Below are 22,471 nucleotides of genomic sequence, written 5' to 3' on the forward strand. Positions count from 1 at the left end.
CTTTAAGCCACAACACTTTCAAGGCACCTGAAATCATTGGGCTACAATACCCTATTATGTTAAGGATGTCCAAAATATGTTATTTAATCAATTCATTATCATTTTACTTGTATATACGGTGTTATTTTCCGACGAAGGGTGTCCAATTGGACAACCTCAATACCATGTAGCTACGCCCCTGCGTAAAGCGACTCTCCAGAAGCACTTAATTTCTCTTAATAGGCTTCAAATCTAGAGATCTGATTCATTCAAGACTAGTTTACAACCGTTTGATGACGAATAATCGAGGAAGGAGAGACCAAGGCTATATAATCCCCACATCAGCTCCTCATTTAACCGATGTGGGATTCAAGTCTCATTCCTTACGATAATATCATAACATAAAAGTTACTAGCATTAGCTGCAATATTCATCTTTTAACATATTTCGAAGTAAGATTTGTAACGCTGAGCTAGACCAAACATACCGAGTGTACCTCCTGTGTGAAGCATTACCACTTCTGCAGATTCCTCCTGACCAAGTTGAGTTGCCAGTTCCCAAGCAGCCAAAGTGTAAACCGGATCGAGAAGAATACCGGTCTCTTGAGCAATCTTTCGACATATTTCGACTTCCCCCTTCAGTATATTGCCAAATCTGTAAGACAACAAGGAGAAGAAAGAAACTCCCTTAGATATTCAGTTCCATTTTCTGCAATTCTAGAATGATTACATGCAGATATAGTAGGCATTTGGATAATATTTAGTTGAAGCTGAAAAAAGGCACGAGGTAGTGGTAACGTCTGCGTACACTCTATCTACCCTCCCCAGACCCCACTTGTGGGATTCTACTGAGTATGTTGTTGTATATAAACAAACACTTAAACTTGACCTCAGTTGGCAAGTAAACACTCCAACTTTGAGTATGCACATCTAGACACCTCAACTTGTCTCTCCATAGTGTTAGTTGAACATTCCAACTTACAAAATGATCATCTACACACCTCCAATATTTATGGGTCACGTCATAGTTGGGTGTCTACAAGACACAGTGGGGACAAGTAGGAATGTTTAGTTGCCAGTTGAGATCAAGTTGAGTTGTCTAGATGTGCACTCTCAAAGTTGGAGTGCTTACTTGCCAGCTAAAGCCAAGTTTGAGTGCCGATTTATGTATTATGCTTTGAATAAAAAAAGAGTATTTGAAGTTGAAGTCGAGAAAGAGTAATTGGATGAAAATCTGACTTGTAAAAAAAAAGTTAAAAGATTTGTAGGTGAAAATCATTATATCACTTAAAACACTCGTCAAACAAGTTTTTTCAAATATTTTACCAGCATTTTAAATAGGCATAATACATAAATATACCCTTGAACTTGACCTCATTTCGCATTTATGTCCTCCAACTTTGGGTATACACAAATAGACACTTAAACTTAAAAAAAGTTGAACAAATAAACACACACGTTTTACGTGGCACCCTACATAGCAATTTGCATCCTATGTGTATTATGTCACATAAGACTCATGTGTCTACTTGTTCAACTTTATACGCACACTCAAAGTTGAAGGGCATAAGTATGAAATGAGTCCAAGTTAAAGGGCACATTTATGTATTATATCTTTCAAATACTGATGTTCATTATTTGCAAATACTGATGAGCAAGCCAATATTTGCAAATATTGAAATATTATTGATTGTCAACGGGTGCGTAGTCGCTTGTCAACATGGAGAGGTTAGCTTAAAAAGAAAATATCCAGTTGCACAATGCATGCCCAGACACCAAATACGTGGGAACTTTCTCAGGGTGAGAAACACCAACTATTACTGCCTCAAAATCAAGATGACAGGGAAAAAATAAAAAGCATATACTTATATCAAAAAAAAAGAAGAAGACTAACAGAAGTATTAATTACTTTCTCGGAGAGCTGCGTTTGACCCAGTGCACAAGTCCAGGTTCCAATCCGGTTAGCATTTGCTCGCCAAGATGAAGAGTAAAGCATCTACAGAATTCAGAAATTAAACTTTCCTCCTTTTTCTGGTATCCATCAATAGTGTCAGCTAGCATAACAGCAGTGACCTCCCATGGGAGCCTAATAATGAGTTTGTCGGTTAGATAGACATTGGCTATTATAAAGATGGAGATAATGTGATGCATCGAGGAAGAAATAGAAGAATCTCACCCTAAGCACACTGCTCCGATTCCAAAACCAACAGCGGTTGTTCCTGTTCCAGCATCTATAACAATTTTTAACTGCTGATCTTTCCCAAATAGATGGTCCTGAGACAAGTACTCAACCAGGCGCACAACACCTGCATGAAGCATAAGTTTGACATATATAACTTAAGTTATAAAGGAAACACACAAGTAGCTGAATCTTCACAAGCAATCAGCACGGAAAGTACTAAGTTAGATAATACGTAATGGATAAGGTAGTCCTTGTTCCTTGGGAACAGACTGATGAAAAATATTGGACAAAATCCGACATTTAGCAATATTTTGAGGCTTATCATTAAGAGAGTGACCCTTTGATGACATGAAAAAAGACACATAGCTGAAGCATTCTCTGAAAGATTTCATTAGTGATTACTTCTTTTCCGCAAGGCACATGTATAGAACGTTATTTAATGTATATGTTGTCTCATATGTTGGACCACATGTAACAAGATGTCTTATTAACTGTCACCACAACAGACAAAGTAATTACCTAGCAATGCAGCAGTATCTCCAGCCCCTTCATTTATAATAGCTACCTTCTTACTCCTTTTTGTAAGAGAATCCACGTGTGAGGAGTGTTCACCGCATCCATGAGAGAATAAAGAAGCCTCTAAATCAGCAAGTGAGAAAACTAAGCCATCATTTCCTGCGACAAGATGTGCATGCTTTGAGAGCATTTCCTCCCTCCTAGCATATAGAGATCTCGGAACATAACTAACATTTCCATATAATGTTGAAATTAGATTGTAACCCGTCAGAGTTGCTGGCTGTTCTCCTCGGAGAAGTAAATGTGACTTCAATCCCCTTTCAGCACATGACACAGCTGCATTACAAGTAAACAAAAAGGTTAAAATGAAGTATATATCTCTATCCGGCAATGACACAAGTGAAATTTGAAAAAGAAGAATGCAATTAATAAATTTGGCAGTTAACCTGTGGCATGACGTACCAACAGCTGCAGCATGCGCACTTTGGCACCCTCCACATGTGACCTAGAATTTTAAAAGGATCACGATTAAATGAGAATTTATTTTCCACATTCCTCAATCTCGAAGAGACTAAATATAGAGGGTGCTATTAGGTCATGGAGTGTCAGAAGACAAAATCTTTCTGATTAACTAGTCTTTCGTTCTGCATACATGTGCTTGGCTTTAAAAGGGCAAAGCAAGCAAGAGCATGTAGAACATAAACAAGAGAAAATGTAAGCAGGTGTAAAGGAAATACGTTATAAGACTTCACTTACTTTAGTTACTTGTTGTACATTGCACAAACTTTCTCAAAAATACCAACTTAAATGGATGATAAAATCCCCACTTTGAATAACATTAGCTACTGAAATTTTAGAGCAACTATCAGCAGCTAAAGAGTTGATGTAGACAAAGTTATATATCCATCTGAGTAATAATCTGCTGATAAAAACTCCAGGAAACTATATTAACATTAATCTAAAAACTTGAGCTCGAGTTTGATCGTTGCTTTGTCAAGTCTTTTGGTTCCCCTTGCTCAACTTTTAAAGTTACAATGATGAACAGGCAAGTTAAATTGGTATTTTTAAATTTAATGAACAAACTTAACTTTTAGTACCCCTTTAACTTTAGACAACACATAACCCAAATTCAGTATGCTTTTAACATGCAGGGAGAAATACAAATACACGAACCACCAAGTTTTTTTAATGAACTTCGATACCATGTTTATGAGTTGTGAAATGTCAATATTACGCAATGGATATACAAGAAGATAAAAACTATTCTAAAAGCTAGAGGCATCAAATGGTCTTACAACATCTGTCACAGAACTATCTTCCAAGAGAGGGAGTAGTGCATCCAATTTCCTCGCCTTATTACCATTCACCAAAGGATGCAACAAATCATCTCTTACAACATAAAACGAAGGTTGCTGTCGGTTGTTTCTCGTCATGTGATCACCCATAGACAGTTGTGGATTATTCAGAAAGGAAAGATTCCCAAGATATTCACCTCCCTGTTGAAGATCATCTTTTGATATCGTTATTTGGTTAATTTTGGTATCTGGGCTTCTCAGTGCCCATTTTCTCTTGAGAAATCTGGACACATACTCCTCCTTAGGCAAATTGGATTTCAATGTTTCCTGAAACACAATCGAGGAACTAATATTATTCAAGAATTACTAAACCTTGAACTTTCATTCCTCATTGAAGATTTGAAATACATCAATTCTCCAGTTGTTAAAGCAAAATGTAAGCAAATTTCACCAAAATTATTAGAATATCATGAAGTAATATATTCAAAGTATCCACTAAAGCTATAGTTCTACATGATAGACAGTTCTACTTTTATTTATTTTTTAATAACCAACCGACAAATCCGTTGTTTTGAACTTCGAAACTTGCTGGATAATGTGCCCCCTTATCCCCTTCCCCACTTAAATACCAGACTTGGTTCACAACAAGATTCAGACTCGTGACATGCGCTTACTATACATTGCATGATGTACTTCCTTTTCCAGTGAACCAAAGTTGTGGGGCCAGATAGACTTTAACCTACAAATTGCTTGCTTTTCCAAAAGCATAATTTGTAATGTGCATACTTGCTTTGAAACTACCTAGTATGTTGTGTGCGAGCGCATAATAGGACATATATGCTACTTTGAGCTATTCTTATATGTTATACCTTCTTACAGTTATAGCTTGATGAATGGTAAAAGCTTAATCAAAACCTGTTTTACTATACATTAAGCATGACATAGTAGTATTTCATTGATTGAAGCATGCTAAAGATATATAGCAGTGTAGTACGTGCTATTAATTTGTTCAGTCAAAAGTCCATCAAGTATGATAATTGTCTGTACTAAACGTTATAATTGTTTTAATTGAGATTATCTGAATCTTATATCACATTGTTAGTGTAGCCATCTTATTGGTGAGGGCCAACAGATTTGGTATAGTCATGATATTGATGAGGACAGCAGTCCTATCTACGAAAGATATATGGCTTTGGCCTAGTAGTTTTATCTGTGTAGGGCCTATGTGTTGGTCTAGTGAGTGCACAAATGAGGACCTAGTCTGCTTATGTGATTTGTTGCCGCGGTTGATAATCATTGAATTGTTTCACCTGCTATGGTTATTTATAGTATTTACACATACTCTGCTTTTGCTTTCATGCATTTATTTTAAATACTTGCTTCGAGGGGTGAGATGGAGGAGGGGGTCAATGATCTTACTGGATTTTGTGCTCCACCAAATTCACTTACTACGCCGAGCAAATTCCTCAACTAGTGGCACCGTGGGACTTATCTGGTTTTAGTTCAAGGCGGCATACCTAGTTCTGCTGAGATGAGCCAACCACAAATTGTTCGTGGTGGCAGCTATGCCGCTTTCTGTCTTCATTTCGGTTTCACGTTGTTTCCCTTGATCTTGTATTCAAATTCTATAGTAGCTCCTTGACTATACTATCGGGGTTTCAGGTTATCTTTCACACTAGTACAATTTCTTTTCAAATTCCATTGCTTTTTGGATTTCGAGGCTTCACTTATGTTCGCAAATGCTTTACTTTAAAGTTAAACATTATTCTCGAATTGGTTTTGAAACAATGAAGTGGTTCACCTAAGGATAAGAAGTCACTCATTAGGTGCCAGTTGCGACTAGCGTAAATAGATCTAGACAAATTAGTAGGGATTTGACTATATGAACCATTTGTATTCATTCTGCACTACTTAGGTTTATTTATCATAAGATTAGCCATAATTAGACTGGTTTTAAGCAGTCCATTAAACCACTGAACTTCCTCCTTTATTTGATGTTTGGAACTGGCAATGCTTTGCCAAACTCACATACATGGCTTATTCAAGATTCCGTAACTCTGAATTCTCATACTCATAGTAACACATCAATTATTTAAACGTTATACCAAAATTTTAAACCACTTAACCAAGTGTCCACAAAAATAATCGGTGAATTATTCGAAATTAAATCGGTTATACTGAGAAAAGAACCTAACAATTTAGAAAAACACTAAAAAGAGTCTTTTCTCAAAAATGCTCTCAATGGATAGTAGGAAATAGCTAAATAACTTATGCTACATCATCCAAAATATGTCAGGATTGTTAAGAGTGGGACAATCCTCAACCTACGAACTAGATTTTGGGATTGAGTTAGGCCCAAGATCCATTCTTTAACATAGTATCAGAGTCAGGCCTATCCCAATTCTTTGTTCACCGATGTTGACCCCCATATTATACTGTCCACACTCTAGTTAATGAACTCTGGGTGTGCAGAGGAGTGTTAAGAGTCCCACATCCGATATGGGACAGGTAATTGATCTCGTTATATGGACTTGGATAATCCTATAAACTAGCTTTTGGAGTTGAGTTAAGCCCAAAATCCATTCTTTAACATGATATTGGAGTCAGACTCATCCTAGTTCTTTGTTCATCGATGTTGGGCCTCCATATAACAATTTTTTTGAACTTGGTAACTTAGTTGGGCCCCCATTGTCCACACTCCAGTTAATGAGCTATAGGTGTGCAGGAGAGTGTTAAGAGTCCCACATCCGATATAGCATAGGTAATTGGTCTCGCTATATGGGCTTGGATAATCCTCCCCCAATAAACTAGTTTTTGGAGTTAAGTTAGATTCAAGGTCCAATTTTTTTAACATGGTATAGGAGTCAGACCCATCTCAATTCTTTGTTCACCAATGTTGGACCCCCCCATATTATATTGTCCACGCTTCAATTACTCATGTTTGGGTGAGCGCGGAGAGGGGCAGGGAATATGGTTAATTGGTCTTCTTACATGAATTTGGACAATCCTCACCGTGTAAGCTAGCTTTTGGGCTTGAGTTATGCCCCGAACTACAAACACCATTGAAATATATCTATTAATCAAAGTTTTTACAGTTCTTAACACAATTATACTCTAATTTCAACAAACACAAGTAAAAGTTTGAATCTTTACATCAAGAATGGGGTAAAGAGGAAAAGATAAAAAAGGGCAAACCTTGAGACCATTAGGAGATGAACCACAATGAAGGTTGAATGCAGAAGATAAAATCATCCCATTTTTTGGCTGCTGCCATTGAAACTTTGTGCATTTCAACATTTTTCTGTTCAATTTTCAAGAATCATCTCTCTCTGCTGCAATTTCTGTATCAACAAGTGAAGTGATTTTGCAAGAGATGTTACTTCAGCCGCCAAGAGGTATATTTGGGTTAGTTGATGATTTACTAGGAAAAAAAAATTAGTCATAGAAATTAAATATTATTTTATTTTATTTATTTTGAATTTCTTTTTAAAAAAATATTTGAAGTTGAAATTGCATTCGGTTATAATTTGGTTGTTTGATTTTGGGAAAATTATGCGGAATAACAAATTTTTAGCCTATATTATGTACTATAGATACAGTATAAGAAATTGCAATTTGCGGTTATAGTTTTTTCAATTTTTGCTATTTAGTTTCCTAACTGTATAAATTAAGAATTTATATAATTCAGTCTGTGATTGTATAAATCCAGAATTTATAAAATTCGGTTCATGATTGTATAAATTCAGAATTGTATATGCTTACCCTAGCTATTTATATACGATTTATGAAAAAATCATAATAAATTACCCTGTTTGTATATTGGTAGAATATACAAACGAAATTCTAAAAAATTCCTATATGTATAAATATAAAATTTGTATATACTTACTATGTTTGTATATTCGCAAATGAAATATACAAACATGCAAGTGAAACATATAAACGGGCAAGCGAAATATACAAACCACAGCCTCCATTTGTATATATTTACTCTGTTTGTATATTTGCAAGCAAAATATACAAATGGACAAGCGAAATATACAAACTGCAGCCTCCAATCTCCATAGCAAACGTAACTAGAATTATGAAGCACAATTACCGAAATTATAGTTATAGAGTCTTATTATGTCTATTATTTTTGTTATTTCTAAAATTTTCTCTATTTTTAAATATACTTTTAATTTTTTTATGATTAAATGTGACCTTGCAATAAATTTTGATTTTAATAAAAAAAAGTTTTTTGTTAGAAAATAAATAATTCTTATGGTCAAATTGCTCATTAAAGTAGTCCTTATGATCCTAAACTATTCGAAAAGGTCTAGATATACCCTTCGTTTAAAGTTTAGCTCACTCGTGCCCTCGCCGTCCAACTTTTCGTCTATATATGCCCTTATGGGCGTTAGTTGGCCTGCTGGACATATCCAACTCATTTTCCATTTCTTTAAATGCCACATGGAAATTACCATGTCATTTTGACTTTACCACATGACATTTATATGAAAATTGAAAGAGATCAATTATGCCCCTAAAAAATTCGAACCCATAAACACTTAATCCGACCCATAAATCAACCCCCCTTTAAAATAAACTAGCCAACCCATTTTCAACAATTTTGTTTAAATTTTTATTTTTTTCGGTAAATCCCGAAAAGGAGTAATTGATTAATAAAAAATAGGAAAATATGAAAAAAATATAAAATTAACACCAAAAATTCACAAATAAATATTGTAACCTTAAATTCAACAATTTCAATAATTTTTAATTTTTTTTTCTTTGGTAAATCCCGAAAATGAGTAATTGATTAATAAAAAATAGGAAAATATGAAAAAATATAAAATTAACACCAAAAATTCACAAATAAATATTGTAACCTTAAATTCAACAATTTCAATAATTTTTAATTTTTTTTTCTTTGGTAAATCCCGAAAATGAGTAATTTATTAATAAAAGATAGGAAAAATATGAAAACAAATATAAAATTTACGCCAAAAATTCACAAATGAATAGAGTAACATTAAATTCAACAATTTTATTTTTTTCGGTAAATCTCGAAAATGAGTAATTGATTAATAAAAAATATATAAAATTCAAAAATTTAATTTAATATTTTTTATTAATCAATTACTCATTTTTGGGATTTACCTAAAAAAATAAAAATTAGTTGAATTTAAGGTTACTCTATTTATTTGTGAATTTTTGGTGTAAATTTTATATATTTTTTCATCTTTTTCCTATTTTTCATTAATAAACTACTCATTTTCGGGATTTACCGAAAAAAATAAAAATTAATTTATTTTTTTAAATTTGAATTTAAGGTTAATTTATTTGTGATTTTGGCGTTAATTTTATATAATTTTTTTTCATATTTGTCATATTTTTTATTAATCAATTACTCATTTTTTGAGATTTACCAACAATTTTTTTTTTGTTGAAATTGTTGAATTTAAGGTTACAAATTTTTTTGTGAATTTTTGGCGTTTAATTTTTTATTTTTATTAATCAATTACTCATTTTTGGGATTTACCTAAAAAAATAAAAATTAGTTGAATTTAAGGTTACTCTATTTATTTGTGAATTTTTGGTGTAAATTTTATATATTTTTTCATCTTTTTCCTATTTTTCATTAATAAACTACTCATTTTCGGGATTTACCGAAAAAAATAAAAATTAATTTATTTTTTTAAATTTGAATTTAAGGTTAATTTATTTGTGATTTTGGCGTTAATTTTATATAATTTTTTTTCATATTTGTCATATTTTTTATTAATCAATTACTCATTTTTGGGATTTACCTAAAAAAATAAAAATTAGTTGAATTTAAGGTTACTCTATTTATTTGTGAATTTTTGGTGTAAATTTTATATATTTTTTCATCTTTTTCCTATTTTTCATTAATAAACTACTCATTTTCGGGATTTACCGAAAAAAATAAAAATTAATTTATTTTTTTTAAATTTTGAATTTAAGGTTAATTTATTTGTGATTTTGGCGTTAATTTTATATAATTTTTTTTCATATTTGTCATATTTTTTATTAATCAATTACTCATTTTTGAGATTTACCAACAATTTTTTTTTTGTTGAAATTGTTGAATTTAAGGTTACAAATTTTTTTGTGAATTTTTGGCGTTAATTTTTTATTTTTTATTAATCAATTACTCATTTTCGGAATTTACCGAAAAAAATAAAAATTTTAAATAAAATTGTTGAAAACGGGTCGGGTAGTTTATTTAAAAGGGGGGTTGATTTATGGGTCGGATTAGGTGTTTATGAGTTCGAATTTTTTAGGGGCATAATTGATTCCTTTCCATTTTCATATAAATGTCATGTGGTAAAGTCAAAATGACATGACAATTCCATGTGACATTTAAAGTAATGAAAAATGAGTTGGATAAGTTCAGCAAGCCAACTAACGCCCATAAGAGCATATCTAGATGAAAAGTTGGATAGCGAGGCCACGAGTGAGCCAAACTTTAAATGGAAGGTATATCTAAATCTTTTCGAATAGTTTAGGGGCATATTTGACTCTTGATCCTTTTAAAATTTAGAGTTAGAGTCAACTTTGTTTTTTTTTTCTTACGTGAAGCATTAGAGGTGGTTTGGTAGGATGCAGAACCAAAAAGAAACATATAGTATATAATTTTGTGTACTATTAATAATTTATTTGGTATGTAACCAGAAACAAATAAAATAATTTATTTGGTAAACTCTTTCAAGATGTAGATAATATTGTATTCTTTTCGCTTGATCTTAATTGACATTTTCAATTTTGGATGTATATATAAGTAGGGGCTTGGACATGTGATATAGACTTATGATATGAAATTAAACTGGTATATAGTTGACATTTTATTTGGATATGTAATTTGAATTTCTTAAAATATTTTTTCATAAATATTAAAATTCTTAAATAAGATATTAGAATATTTTAAGACGTTGTATTGTTCGGTTATATATTTTCATTCCTTTTATTAATAAATTGGAGTGATTACAAACTTTCAAACACATAGTATAATTTTATAAAATTCCACTAGTCAACAATATATAAATAATTAATATTTCTGTAATATAATACTTTCACATGATACACATGGTACGAAACGAACAATTTTTCCACATTGAAAATGAGTTTTTTTTCTGCAAATTTTTACATGATGGCCTAAATACTTAAATTATACAACTTATTTTACCATATTCGCTAAAATGCCCAACCATTTGAAAAAATTACAAAAATTCCTACTCTCTCATATTCTCGGATACATCAATTTACGCTATATATTGGCAGGATACACCACTTTACGTGATATATCGGGATGCACGCGATGCATGACGTTGGATGATGTATCTGAAATCAAGACGCGATATATCGGGACGATGATGGATGTATCTAAAACCGTGACGTGATGTATCGGGACTTTTGAGACGTATGTGGATTCCACCAAATTTAAGGAATTTTTGTAATTTGAAAAAAGATAGGAATAAAATATAATTAACTTTTAACCCTATGAAATTCGTGTAAAATTCCCAAATTTTAAATGATGGTCTATGAAATAGTATATACTTATCAACTACTATAGGCGCAAAAACGACGAAGTTTCGCTTCTCAAATTCTATTTTTCTAAAATTTTCATTTTTTAAAATTATTATGAAATCCCTAATATATAAAACTTCAAAAAACATGTGTCTCTTACTGGCTCTGGATTCCACCGCCCTAACCCCACCGTCTTCGCCACCGCAGCTGTTCGCCGCCGGTAGCTTTTCACGGCAGTAAAGGTAAATTGTTCCTTCTCTATTTTCTTGTTGTTGTTTTTAGAAAGCATAAAGCATCAGACACTGAATCCAACATGAATTTTGTGAAAAAATAAATTCTGCAAATAGTTTAGCAATCCTTGAATAGTTCGAACTTTGAAATTCTGTTAATGATAGCTGTATTTGGAGTAAATATGAGTGAACTGAGAAGTTATTCTACTCTGTTTCTGAAAGCATGGAGTTTTAACCTTCTATCATTTCAATAATTAAAAAGGAAACAATGGAAATTTTTTAAAATTTTCAACCAAAAAAGATATAGATTTCATTTGACTATGGAAGTTAATGGGAATGTTATACACTCAACAACAAAAATGCAGACCTTAACCTATCTTGTGGAGGTAGAGAGTCTTTTTTTCGAAAGGCCTCAGGTTTAAGTAAAATATATCAAAAGTAGATTTATAAGGAGGAAACACAAGTCATGAAGACATCGGAATTAATAGGGGAACATTCTAAAGCATAGAGAGGAAATGATCAGTAATCACAATAAAATAAAATGATAACTAAAGCACGATAAACAACATGTAGTAGCAGAAATTGAGGGACCAAAAACTATGGGAAAATATGTTATATCCTCATTTAAGCTTATTCTGGAGTAATGAAAAGAAATTAATTTTTATTTTGTTGGTTGGCATATGTTTTTTCAGTTAGATTTTCTTATAGTTGCTCAACTAGTTTCTAACTACTTATGCATCGTATTTTATTATTTATAATGAGGCTACCTGTAGAAAACGTTCCAAAAATAAGTTTCCAAGGCCAAACAATGGGTAAATTGTCAGGTTTGTTTTTCTCCCTATACACTAATTTAACAGAGAAAATCCCTTTGTTCCGCAGCTTCTAGACTGGTTTGTCTGGTATAGTAGAAGTTCCCGTGAATAAAGTTCAAATCCTGATAAGGTTTAAATCCTGGAATAAAGTTCTAAGATTGCTTTGCGAATCCAGCTAACTTACCATAAGGAAGTTTTTGCCCCATTACCCATCTTTATGCTCAGATTATCACTGCATTTATTCCACTCCCTTCTAATAGTTTTCCATATACTGCATTCATATGTTGTCTTCACTTCTTTTGTTGTCCAGTGGTTCATCAAACCATATTTCTGTGCCGTGTATGTCTTCCAGAGGGACCTGTCCGCATTATCGAATCTCCGGATCCATTTTGGGAGAAGACTCTAGTTATGGTATCTGATGTCTCAGGTTCAAATTCTAGCTGAGACAAAAACACTCACCAGGCGATTTCTTCCCATATGTTCTAGTCTCGGTAGAAGAAATTACATGGTTCCTGTTGTTGCTGGTGGGAGGTGGAATTAGTCGAGGTGCGTGCCTAAGCTGGTCGAATACCACGGTTATTAAAAGAACACGCCAAATAGTCTTCTGCATAAGGCAAATGTGTGATCTCCATGCATTCACCTCTGTTAGTTTGAGATCCAAACCCTTAATTCATCCATTAAAGTTGGCTTTTCTGATCATGTAATTTAACCCCTTCATGGCTAGTAAAAAAAAAAAGAACACAAAGGATCTCTTTGTCTCAAACCCCTATTGGATTGAAAGGAACCTTCAGGACTTCCATTTATTAGGACAAAAAACATCACACTGGATATGCAACCCATGTTTCTTAGTGTGTTTATAAGGAAAGCCCAATTGACATGGTCATAGACCTTTTCAATATCCAGGCCTTTTCTATTTCACTCTAGAGTCCACCAACTCATTAGCAAGCAAAGCTGCATCCATAGTCTGTCTACCCTGCAAAAAGGTCACTTGATGCACATCCAGTAGTTTCTCCATGACAGTCTTCTGTCTTTCTGTGAGTAGCTTGGAAATGACCTCGTAAATTCCCCCTATTGAACTTATAGGTCTGAAATCTTTTAATTTTTGAGTTCCAAACTTCTTAGGTATTAGAGCTATGGAAGTAGCATTGAGAGACTTCTCAAAAATCTCATTCTAGTGGAAATTGTTAATTGTTTGCAGAATGTGTACTATCCCTCATTATGAGGATACCTCCTTTGCTACCTTCAGCCTCAAGAAGTCCACATCTCATCCATCTGCAAGCCCATTATTGTTTAGCATATGATTCCACATTGTTTGCCAATTTAGTTTCTTGGAAATAGTAAACATCAAACTAGTTGGATAAAACAAGAATAAGAGAAGTCCAAATTTAGTTCTTAGAGATTTTTGCGCTTTTCGCCTTTGATAAAATTGAAGCTAGCAAAAATATACATCTTTGTTTAAGATTGTATATTTCTTCTGTTGCCTTGAAAATTTTTTCTGCTATTCTTTCAAGCCATGCAATCCACCAAATGGCTTGAGGAATGGTATTCTAAGTCTTTCGTGATTTTTTGCACAACCCCTCTTTGCCAACATTGTAGTAGCCTAAAAGTGATTTTTGGCATGGTCCAGACATGCCAAGATTGCCAAAAACATGCACCGCAACTGACTTGTAACTTTACAATGGAAGAAGAGGTGTCCAACATCTTCAGAGTGTTCTTCTCCCATTAGGAACCTACTGCAAAGCTGAAATTTCCTCTTTTGGAGGTTGGAATGAGTGAGGCAAGCTTCCCTAGCCACAATGCAATAAAGCAAAAGACCTTCAAAAGAGCCTTGCTGCCAGGTGTTTCTCCAAGGCCAAGAAACTGTTATTGCTCGACACCAACAAGATGTTGCAACTTCCGTTTGTAAAGAGACCTTTGGGAGTTTCCATCCTTCTGAAGAAGAGATTGTTAATTCATAGGAGAAAACATACGTTGCTTTTAGGAAACCATTTCCCAATAATTGATCAATGATCAATGATCATATTGAGATAGACGAGAGAATGCCTATAACCTAGACTGAAGTTTAGAACTTTTTTAGTTAAAGTTGGATTTGAATGGCCTTCACGCATGTTTAAATTAGGTCTGCAATCGACACTTCATAAGTTTGATTGAATTTGGTAACCACATCTAAGATGTAGGTGCTAGTTACTAATTATAATATTAATTTTGATTCTTTTATTTTTGGCTTAAAGTCAATCTTCTCGAAAAGTTCTCTGATCCAGATGGCAGAAAAGAACCATATTTATGCCTTTTCTTATTAGAGGGGTCACCATATGATAAACTATCGAAGAAATTAGGGTAAACTAATGTGATCATGACATTGTAAGGTAAGTACTTGAGATGGGGCGGATGCGACTTCCCTCAGTTGGTTTGGGTGGCACATGCTTCCTCATTGTTTAAGTTAGGCCACCATATTTACACTACAATTGCCTTATAGGAAGATAATGTTAAGATAGTTAAGAATAGGTTTGATAAAATTTGGTAATTGAATCTAAGTTGCAACTGCTATTTAGTAAATTATTAATGTTGGTTCCTTAAGAAAACAATAACTGACGAGTCTTAACTCACAATAATTTCAAGAACCTTTTTCTGTCATCGTCGGCCACCACTTGTAGATCATGCAAATTCGAACAAGATTTAACTTACATATATTGATAGTGTCATAAGTTTTTTAATTTTCAGAATATTTTAACATGTTACTAGTTACATGCTTTTGTCTTTTCAGGTTACTAAACATATTATGGATGGTTACCTGCAAATATCTTTTAGTTGACTTGATAGTGTATAAAATTCCAGTCTTAGGTACCCCGAGAGCTCCCCAACTCTTCTATATGCTCAGATACTAAAGATCTATGAAGCCACAGAGAGAGATTCAGAAAATCAGAATTACTGGTTTGTCTGAGAGCTTTTGAGTTTCTTTTCAAGGTATGTTGAATTCTCAGGTTTTTTTTTTCTGGCCACCAGTTACATTTTTGAAGTAATGTATGTGTGACATGCAAGTTTCTGTGTGCTTCTACACGCACAAAGAAGAACATTTAAAATTTTTTATGTATAGATTCTACTGCTTTAGGTCTGCTCGTTTTTGAATTTTTTGAGCATTTCATCTTTTGAACTATATCAAATTCATTTATGGATTTTGACTTCTCTAATGTATGGAAATTTTCTATTGGAAACTCTAGAGAAAGAAATGGCATAAAAAAATTGAATCTAGGATTTTAAGTGAGTCGGTGTAAATTCTGCTGCACCAAGTCTTCATCTGTGATAAGGGATAAACAAGTTAGTGCCATTGTCGTAAAGGTACGATTAATTCCTAATAGCAAAGCATATTTTTCAGGGAAGCATGTTCCAATTTATATGGTACAGTTTGAACTTCGAGATCGATGTTCTAAATTGTGATCATAAATTTGGACATGGAATCTTTGAAGTTCTGTTGAAATCAAATTTACTTATATGGAAATTGTGTAAAAAGTAATAAAAGTCACAATAATTGATGGTTCAAAATTTTTAAAAGGCATATGAAAAAATCACAGTAAAAACTCATTTGACTCTTGAAATTCGAAAGGTGCCACATAAATTGGGACAAAGGGAGTATTTTTTTTTTCTCATTTCCTTTTTGTCCCAATGATATGGGATTTCGGAGTCAGCAGTTTGTTTATTTCTTTTAATTTGAATTTTCTCTGAAACATCGGAAGAGTTGGGATACAATCACATGATATTGCTAAAAGCTCATTAAACAATTTTATATAAAAATAAAGAATTTCTTATCATCAATGAAGTGTATGCATGTCTGGTCTAATGGACTTCTTGTGCTTTTTTTTGGTTCTCTTTCATGAAGCTATGGCCTCCAAGGATGAACATAAGGAAAATGAGGCAGTCGAGGAACCCTCAGAAATTCCCAGAGATGAAAAATCGATCAACCCAGTGGGTGAAAGTTCTGTTGTCTTGCCGCGTGTTGTGCGTATTTACATGCCAGACAGTGACGCCACAGACTCATCTAGTGACGAGGAGGAAAAGCTTCAAGGAGAGAAGTCCAAGAGACATGAAAGGACGTGTATAAAGGAAATCATCATTGAGAATGGGAAGACCAGGGTCATTTGCAAGAAGACGTCCAAAGAGAAGAAAGATATAAAGCTGTTCCAAGAAAATGCGAAGAAGTACAAAGGAGTTAGACAACGGAGATGGGGCAAATGGGCAGCAGAGATCCGAGACACAAAAAACAAAACTCGACTTTGGCTGGGCACTTTTGACACTGCTGAAGAAGCTGCTTTGGCTTATGATAAGGCAGCCATTGAAATCAGAGGTACTAAAACTTTCTTAGAGTGAGCAGTTTCGTTTCTGTTTGTTTATTTCTTTTTTATTTGAATTTCCTTCTAATTTTTTTTGAAGAGATTGGTACGATCACCTCATATTGATAAATGTTCATCAAACAATAATACATAAACCTAAAGAAAGAATTTCTAATAGTGTTTGCATGTCCGGTTTGATGGACTTTTCCTTTCTTTTTCCTTTTCTTTGCATGAAGCAATGACCTCCAAGGAAGATCTTCAGGTAAAAGAGGGAGTCATAGAACCCTCAGCAATTGACGTAGTCGAAAAATCCAGCAATCAAGTGGGCGAAATTTCCCAAGTCTTTCCGCGTCTTGTACGTATTCACGTGCCGGACCATGACACAACAGACTCGTCTAGTGACGAGGAGGAGAAGGATGAAGAAGGGAAGTCCGAGGGACATGAAAGAACGTGTGTAAAGGAAATCATTATCGAGAATGGAAAGACCAAGGTCATTTCAAAGAAGAAGTCCAAAGAGAAGAAAGATTTAAATCTGATGCAAGAAGATGTGAATAAGTACAGGGGGGTTAGACGGCGAAAATGGGGCAAGTGGGCAGCAGAGATTCGAGATACAAGAAAGAAAACTCGGCTTTGGTTGGGAACTTTTGACACTGCTTTAGAAGCTGCTTTGGCATATGACAAGGCAGCCATTGAAATAAGAGGTGCCAATGCTCTGACAAACATCCTCAAGCCACCAGCGAAGAAAAACAACCCCATCAAGATCAACTTCATCGTGCCACCACTAAAAAGACAGAAGGCGGATCCATAGGTTAGTTAAACTTGATTGGTTCAACCTTCCATAGGCGGATCCATTGCACCTTTGAAATTATGAGGTTCAAAAGTTAATATCTGTTGAACTTTTAGTAGTTTTTCACATATACATCTATGTACCATGTGAAGAATTCTAGGTTCATTTGAACCTGTTAACGGTTAAACTAAAGCTGCATCCGCTTCTGAAGGGGGAGATCTACTTGTTTTAGCCATCATCTTTACCCACAGATGATGCCAGGGATTTGAAACTGCTTTACTATTTTGCTGTACATTATCATTAGTGTTAAACTTGGTTAGTTCCCAACTTACTGGGATGTTCTTAAAGCATGTACAGTGGTATTTTAATGCTTTACTGCATGTTTTTGATATAGAGGAAACTGTTGCTTCCTTTTGTTGATTGGGCTTATACTTCCAGTTTCTCTTTTTTTACTGTTCATTTCGATACTTGAGCGTTGTTACTGCGTCGAGGGAATCAGTAACCTAGTTATACATATCGATAATAAAAGTCATGCATGAAACGCGTAACGAGTAGCATGCATGACTTGAGAAATGTGATAGTTACGTGATCATATGTGAAATTTACTCTGTATTGATACTACAATTGCCTTACATAGGAACATAATTATGCTAAGAGAAGTTTGATAAAATTTGGTAACAAAACCTAAGTTGCAAGTGTTATTTAGTAATGGAAAAAGGCTTAAATATGCCATTGCATTTTAAGAGACGACTTATTTATGTCATCCGTTAAAAGTTTGACTCATTTATGTTATTTCTGTTTGAGAAAAGGCTCATTCATGTCATTATTTGTTAACTGAAATGCCATAGATGATCCAAACTATTAACGGATGCATAGATGAGCCTTTTCTCAAAGTTCAGTGGCTTATTTTAGCCTTTGTTCATTTAAAAAATAATTTAATCAATGATGTGATTAAATCATAATTGACCATGTGTAAAAAATGGTTTTGCAAGATTGAAACTGTTTTCCGTTAATAAATAATGACATGAATGAGCATTTTCTCAAATGAAAATGACATAGATGAGTCAAACTTTTAACGGATGACATAGATGAGTCTTTTTTAAAAGTTCAATGACATATTTGTGACTATTTAATGAATTATTAATGTTGATTTCTTTTTTTTTTTTAGTCCACATATATGATAATCGATAAGAATGACAAGTGATAAAATAAAAATAAATTGAAGTATAAAAGTTTAATTATTTGCATTTTTAATCTCTTATCATTTCTATATTGCGATGATTGCTAAAGTTTGAATTATATAAATGACCATCCTTATCGTGTGAAAAGTTTTCTATTTGAAACTCTAGAGAAAAACTTAACAAAAGAAAAATATAGGATTTTAAGTGAGTTTGAGAGAAATGATTTTCTAGTTCTTTAAACGACGAATATATAATTTAAGTCGGTGAGTGTAAACATTTGAATATTGAGATCTCTCACCCTAATATAATTTGAATAGAAGAAAATGACCATTTTAAATCTCTTATGTTTAAAAATGAAGATCTCTTATGTGTAAGGACAAAAATTTCTTGTAAAGCCATAAAACTAAAAGAAGTTTGTAAAGGGCTAAAAAAATAATTTTTAATGCTATTGTTTAAGACTACAAGATTTAAAAGTCTTCTATATTTTCTTAAATTTTGTTTCAAATCAAAATTAGAATAAACAAATGAAAGAATTTTCTATCATAAATGAAGTGTATGCATGTCTGTCTGATGGACATTTTGTGCTTCTTTTTTTGTTCTCTTTTCATGAAGCTATGACCTCCAAAGACGAGCTTAAGAAAAATGAGGCAATCGAAAAATCCTCAGAAATTATCAGAGTAAAAGAAATCCACCAAATAAGTGGGCAAAAGTTCTGTTGTCTTGCTGCATGTTGTACGTATTTACATGTTAGACAGTAACGCTATAGATTCGACAAAGCTAAGGTCTTTTCAAAGAGGATGTCTTCTGAAGAGAAGTTTATTTGTAGCTATTTATACATGTACGTATTTATGAAAATAAATACAAATATAAAGAATTAATTATTTGTATTTTAATTTCTTACTATTTATACATAGCGATGATTGCTAAAGTTTAAATTATATAAATGACCATCAAAATGTAAGAAATTTAAAGACAAGTCTATTTAGTAAATTATTAATGTTGATTCCTTTTTTATTAGTCCACATAAATGATAAGAATGACAAGTCAAGTACAAGATTTGATGATTTGTATTTAGGAAAATGCATAAATACTCCCAATCTATGCCCAAAATCCCTGAGACACACCTAACCTTTACTAAGGTCCTATTACCCTCGAACTTATTTTATATATAGTTTTCTACCCCTTTTCGGCCTACGTGGCACTATCTTGTGGGCCCAACATGTGTTGACAATTTTCAAGGATAGTGCCACGTAGGTCGAAAAGGGGTAGAAAATTATATATAAAATAAGTTCGGGGGGTAATAGGACCTTAGTAGAGGTTAGGTGTGTCTCAGGGATTTTGGGCATAGGCTAGGGGGATACTTATGCATTTCCCCTTGCCTTTTGGTTCCCTTTTCTTTGTTATCACTAATTTGAACACCAGGAATATCGCCATTTTTGTCCACCCCAGTCAGATAAACTTTCTCCCCTTCTCCCCCTCCCTCTTATTCAACTTGTGCCAACATATTGAATGTATTGTTAATGATTAAACCCACCCTGTTCCAAACTTGTTCCGGTTGCTTAGGTTTGTCACCTCCCCATTTTTTGTATCGCTGCTCCACAAATCCTTCTTCTCTATTGGGTTTTTGGATAATTCCAGCATATCCTGCAACATGCACATCTGAATTCCCCTCCTTAGAAATCATTTGCTTTCTTTTTGTTCTCTTTCCCTCCACTTGTCCTGCTTTCTCTTTTGGGTATAATTCTGGGTGCACAACAAAACATTGTTCCTCATTGTGTCCCTGAATCATACATGTGTGATAATACTTTGGCACATAATCGTATTTGATCTTGATCCACTTCTCCAATACCTCGTCATTCTTCATCCTCATCCGAATTTTAATCCGCTTTGGGAATTTTCTCAGTAAATCTACCTCCACCTTTACTCTTGCAAAACTTGGCCTCGTTTGATTCTTCGTTGCCATGTCCACCTGTAGTGGCTTTCCCACCGATGCCGCAAGTGAAAATATGACATCTTTTCCAAAAAAAATTGGCGACAGCGATGGAAACGAGATCCAAGCCTGTTGTCGTTTCCTCTTCAGGATTAAACATTGGATCCCATTTCAAAGTTCTCATTGGGAATGACCAGTTGATTTGAGTGATGTAAAAAGCTGGCTTGGATAGGAGATGCACATAATCCTCCAAAAGCGTCACTCTTAACACATGCCTATGGGCGAACGTTCTGTTGTCAGAGGTAGTTAAAAAACCCTCAAATATTGTCAGAGGAAAAAAAAGCAACTTAATGGGCGAACGTTCTGTTGTCTTGCCACGTGTTGTACGTATTTACATAACGGACAATGACGCCACAGACTCGTCCAGTGATGAGGAGGAAAATCTTCAAGGAGAGAAGTCCAAATGACATAAGAGGATTTGTAAAGAAATTATCATCAGAAATGGAAAAACCAAGGTCACTTCAAAGATGGTATCGTCCAAAGAGAAAAAAGATACAAAACTTCTCCAAGAAAATGTAAAGAAGTACAGGGGAGTTAGACAACGAAAATGGGGAAGATGGGTTGCAGAGATTCGAGATGTAAGAACAAATAAACGACGTTGGTTGGGAAGTTTTGACACTGCGCTTGAAGCTGCTTTGGCTTATGACAAGGCTGCCATTGAAATAAAAGGTGCTAATGCTGTGACTAACATTATCGAGCCACCACCGAAGGAAAGCAACACCATCCACCAATAAGGAAGACAAAAGGCATGCATATCCATGTATGTTTAGTTACTCTATTGGTTCAACTTTCCATAGGTTTATCCATTTCACCTTTGAAATTATGAGTTCAAAAGTTGAACGTTTTAGTAGTTGAAAGACATGAATGTAAATAAGAAGGTTTCGTTAAGGGGGAGAGTCCGGGGGCTAGCCCCATATCTTCTTCCCCTTATTGGTAGAAGTATTTAGTAATCACATATAATTTTTACTATTTGTTGCTTCATTTTGCTTTGTATCTTAATATTTTACTGTCATTTTTTTTTCTTATGGAAATTTTGTTTTCCTAATAACTTCTCTTTTGAGCTGTTGGTCATTGGAAATAATCTTTCTTCACAAAATAAAAGAAAGATTAGTGTATATTTTATTACCTTCTCCATACTCTATTTGTGGAATTACACTATAAATATTATTATTGTTGTTGAACTAATTAATTGGAGGAATATGAATAGCCATGATTTATGTATTGATGAAACAGAGTTGTTTTTGTTGTATTCCTTGTAAATATTTGCTAAAAGAACATTCTCTTAAAAATGCTACTTTTCTAGATAAACCTTGGGTTCAAAAAAAAGTTTAGACAATATATTTTGATGTAAGAGAAATGTTCAATATAGTTTAACATATATCCTAAAATAAGTAATTTGAAGTTTTTTCTAAAAAATAGTTCACTTGAAATTTTTCTGAAAAACTAAATTATTTACATGAAGCTACTACTTCTTTGCTTCCTTAGCATATCGTGAGGAGCTTGAAATAGAAATTTGATCATTAGTCTCCTTTTTCTTAACCTGATTATTCACCTCATAAGTCTCCTTTGTTGATCCATCTTCCTCAAAATTCCTCTCCACCCTACCACATCCTTTGTTGCTTGCCTGATGATTATCATCTATGCC

The 22,471-nt window shown here is 33.7% G+C and overlaps 2 protein-coding genes and 1 pseudogene across 4 annotated transcripts; 2 read left to right on the forward strand and 1 right to left on the reverse strand.

The window, feature by feature from the left end:
• Positions 1-219: 219 nt before the first annotated feature.
• Positions 220-7,371, reverse strand: LOC102605932 (D-cysteine desulfhydrase 2, mitochondrial). The gene is made up of 7 exons (XM_006362685.1): positions 7,167-7,371; positions 3,972-4,298; positions 3,139-3,181; positions 2,680-3,012; positions 2,155-2,284; positions 1,888-2,064; positions 220-633 (listed from the first exon to the last, which is right to left on the reverse strand). Exons 1-7 carry the CDS (start codon positions 7,266-7,268, stop codon positions 417-419), a joined length of 1,329 nt encoding a protein of 442 aa, XP_006362747.1. The 5' UTR covers positions 7,269-7,371; the 3' UTR covers positions 220-416.
• A 4,259-nt stretch (positions 7,372-11,630) lies between these two features.
• LOC102606272 (ethylene-responsive transcription factor 5-like) lies at positions 11,631-18,075 on the forward strand. Of its 3 annotated transcripts, none has more exons than XM_006362686.2 (4): positions 11,631-11,743; positions 15,308-15,507; positions 16,418-16,882; positions 17,105-18,075. In XM_006362686.2, exons 3-4 carry the CDS (start codon positions 16,420-16,422, stop codon positions 17,674-17,676), a joined length of 1,035 nt encoding a protein of 344 aa, XP_006362748.1. In that variant the 5' UTR covers positions 11,631-11,743; positions 15,308-15,507; positions 16,418-16,419; the 3' UTR covers positions 17,677-18,075. The 3 variants fall into 3 exon arrangements, with proteins under 3 accessions (XP_006362748.1, XP_006362749.1, XP_015158628.1); XM_006362687.2 differs by having other exon boundaries at positions 15,379-15,507; XM_015303142.1 differs by having other exon boundaries at positions 15,422-15,507.
• Positions 18,076-20,876: 2,801 nt separating this feature from the next.
• Positions 20,877-22,471, forward strand: part of LOC102582156 (uncharacterized) — a 38,109-nt pseudogene continuing 36,514 nt past the window's right edge.

This window comes from Solanum tuberosum, unplaced genomic scaffold (assembly GCF_000226075.1).
Source record: "Solanum tuberosum cultivar DM 1-3 516 R44 unplaced genomic scaffold, SolTub_3.0 scf00412, whole genome shotgun sequence".
Taxonomy (NCBI): Eukaryota; Viridiplantae; Streptophyta; class Magnoliopsida; order Solanales; family Solanaceae; genus Solanum; species Solanum tuberosum.

Coding starts and splice junctions, on each gene's coding strand:
- LOC102605932 (XM_006362685.1), bottom strand. CDS start 7,268: ATGTTGAAATGCACAAAGTTTCAATGGCAGCAGCCAAAAAATGGGATG. Junction 2,285..2,679: donor AGATACTGCTGCATTGCTAG/GTAATTACTTTG, acceptor TGCTTCATGCAG/GTGTTGTGCGCCTGGTTGAG. Junction 2,065..2,154: donor ATCGGAGCAGTGTGCTTAGG/GTGAGATTCTTC, acceptor ACTCATTATTAG/GCTCCCATGGGAGGTCACTG.
- LOC102606272 (XM_006362686.2), top strand. CDS start 16,420: ATGGCCTCCAAGGATGAACATAAGGAAAATGAGGCAGTCGAGGAACCC. Junction 16,883..17,104: donor GGCAGCCATTGAAATCAGAG/GTACTAAAACTT, acceptor CTTTGCATGAAG/CAATGACCTCCAAGGAAGAT.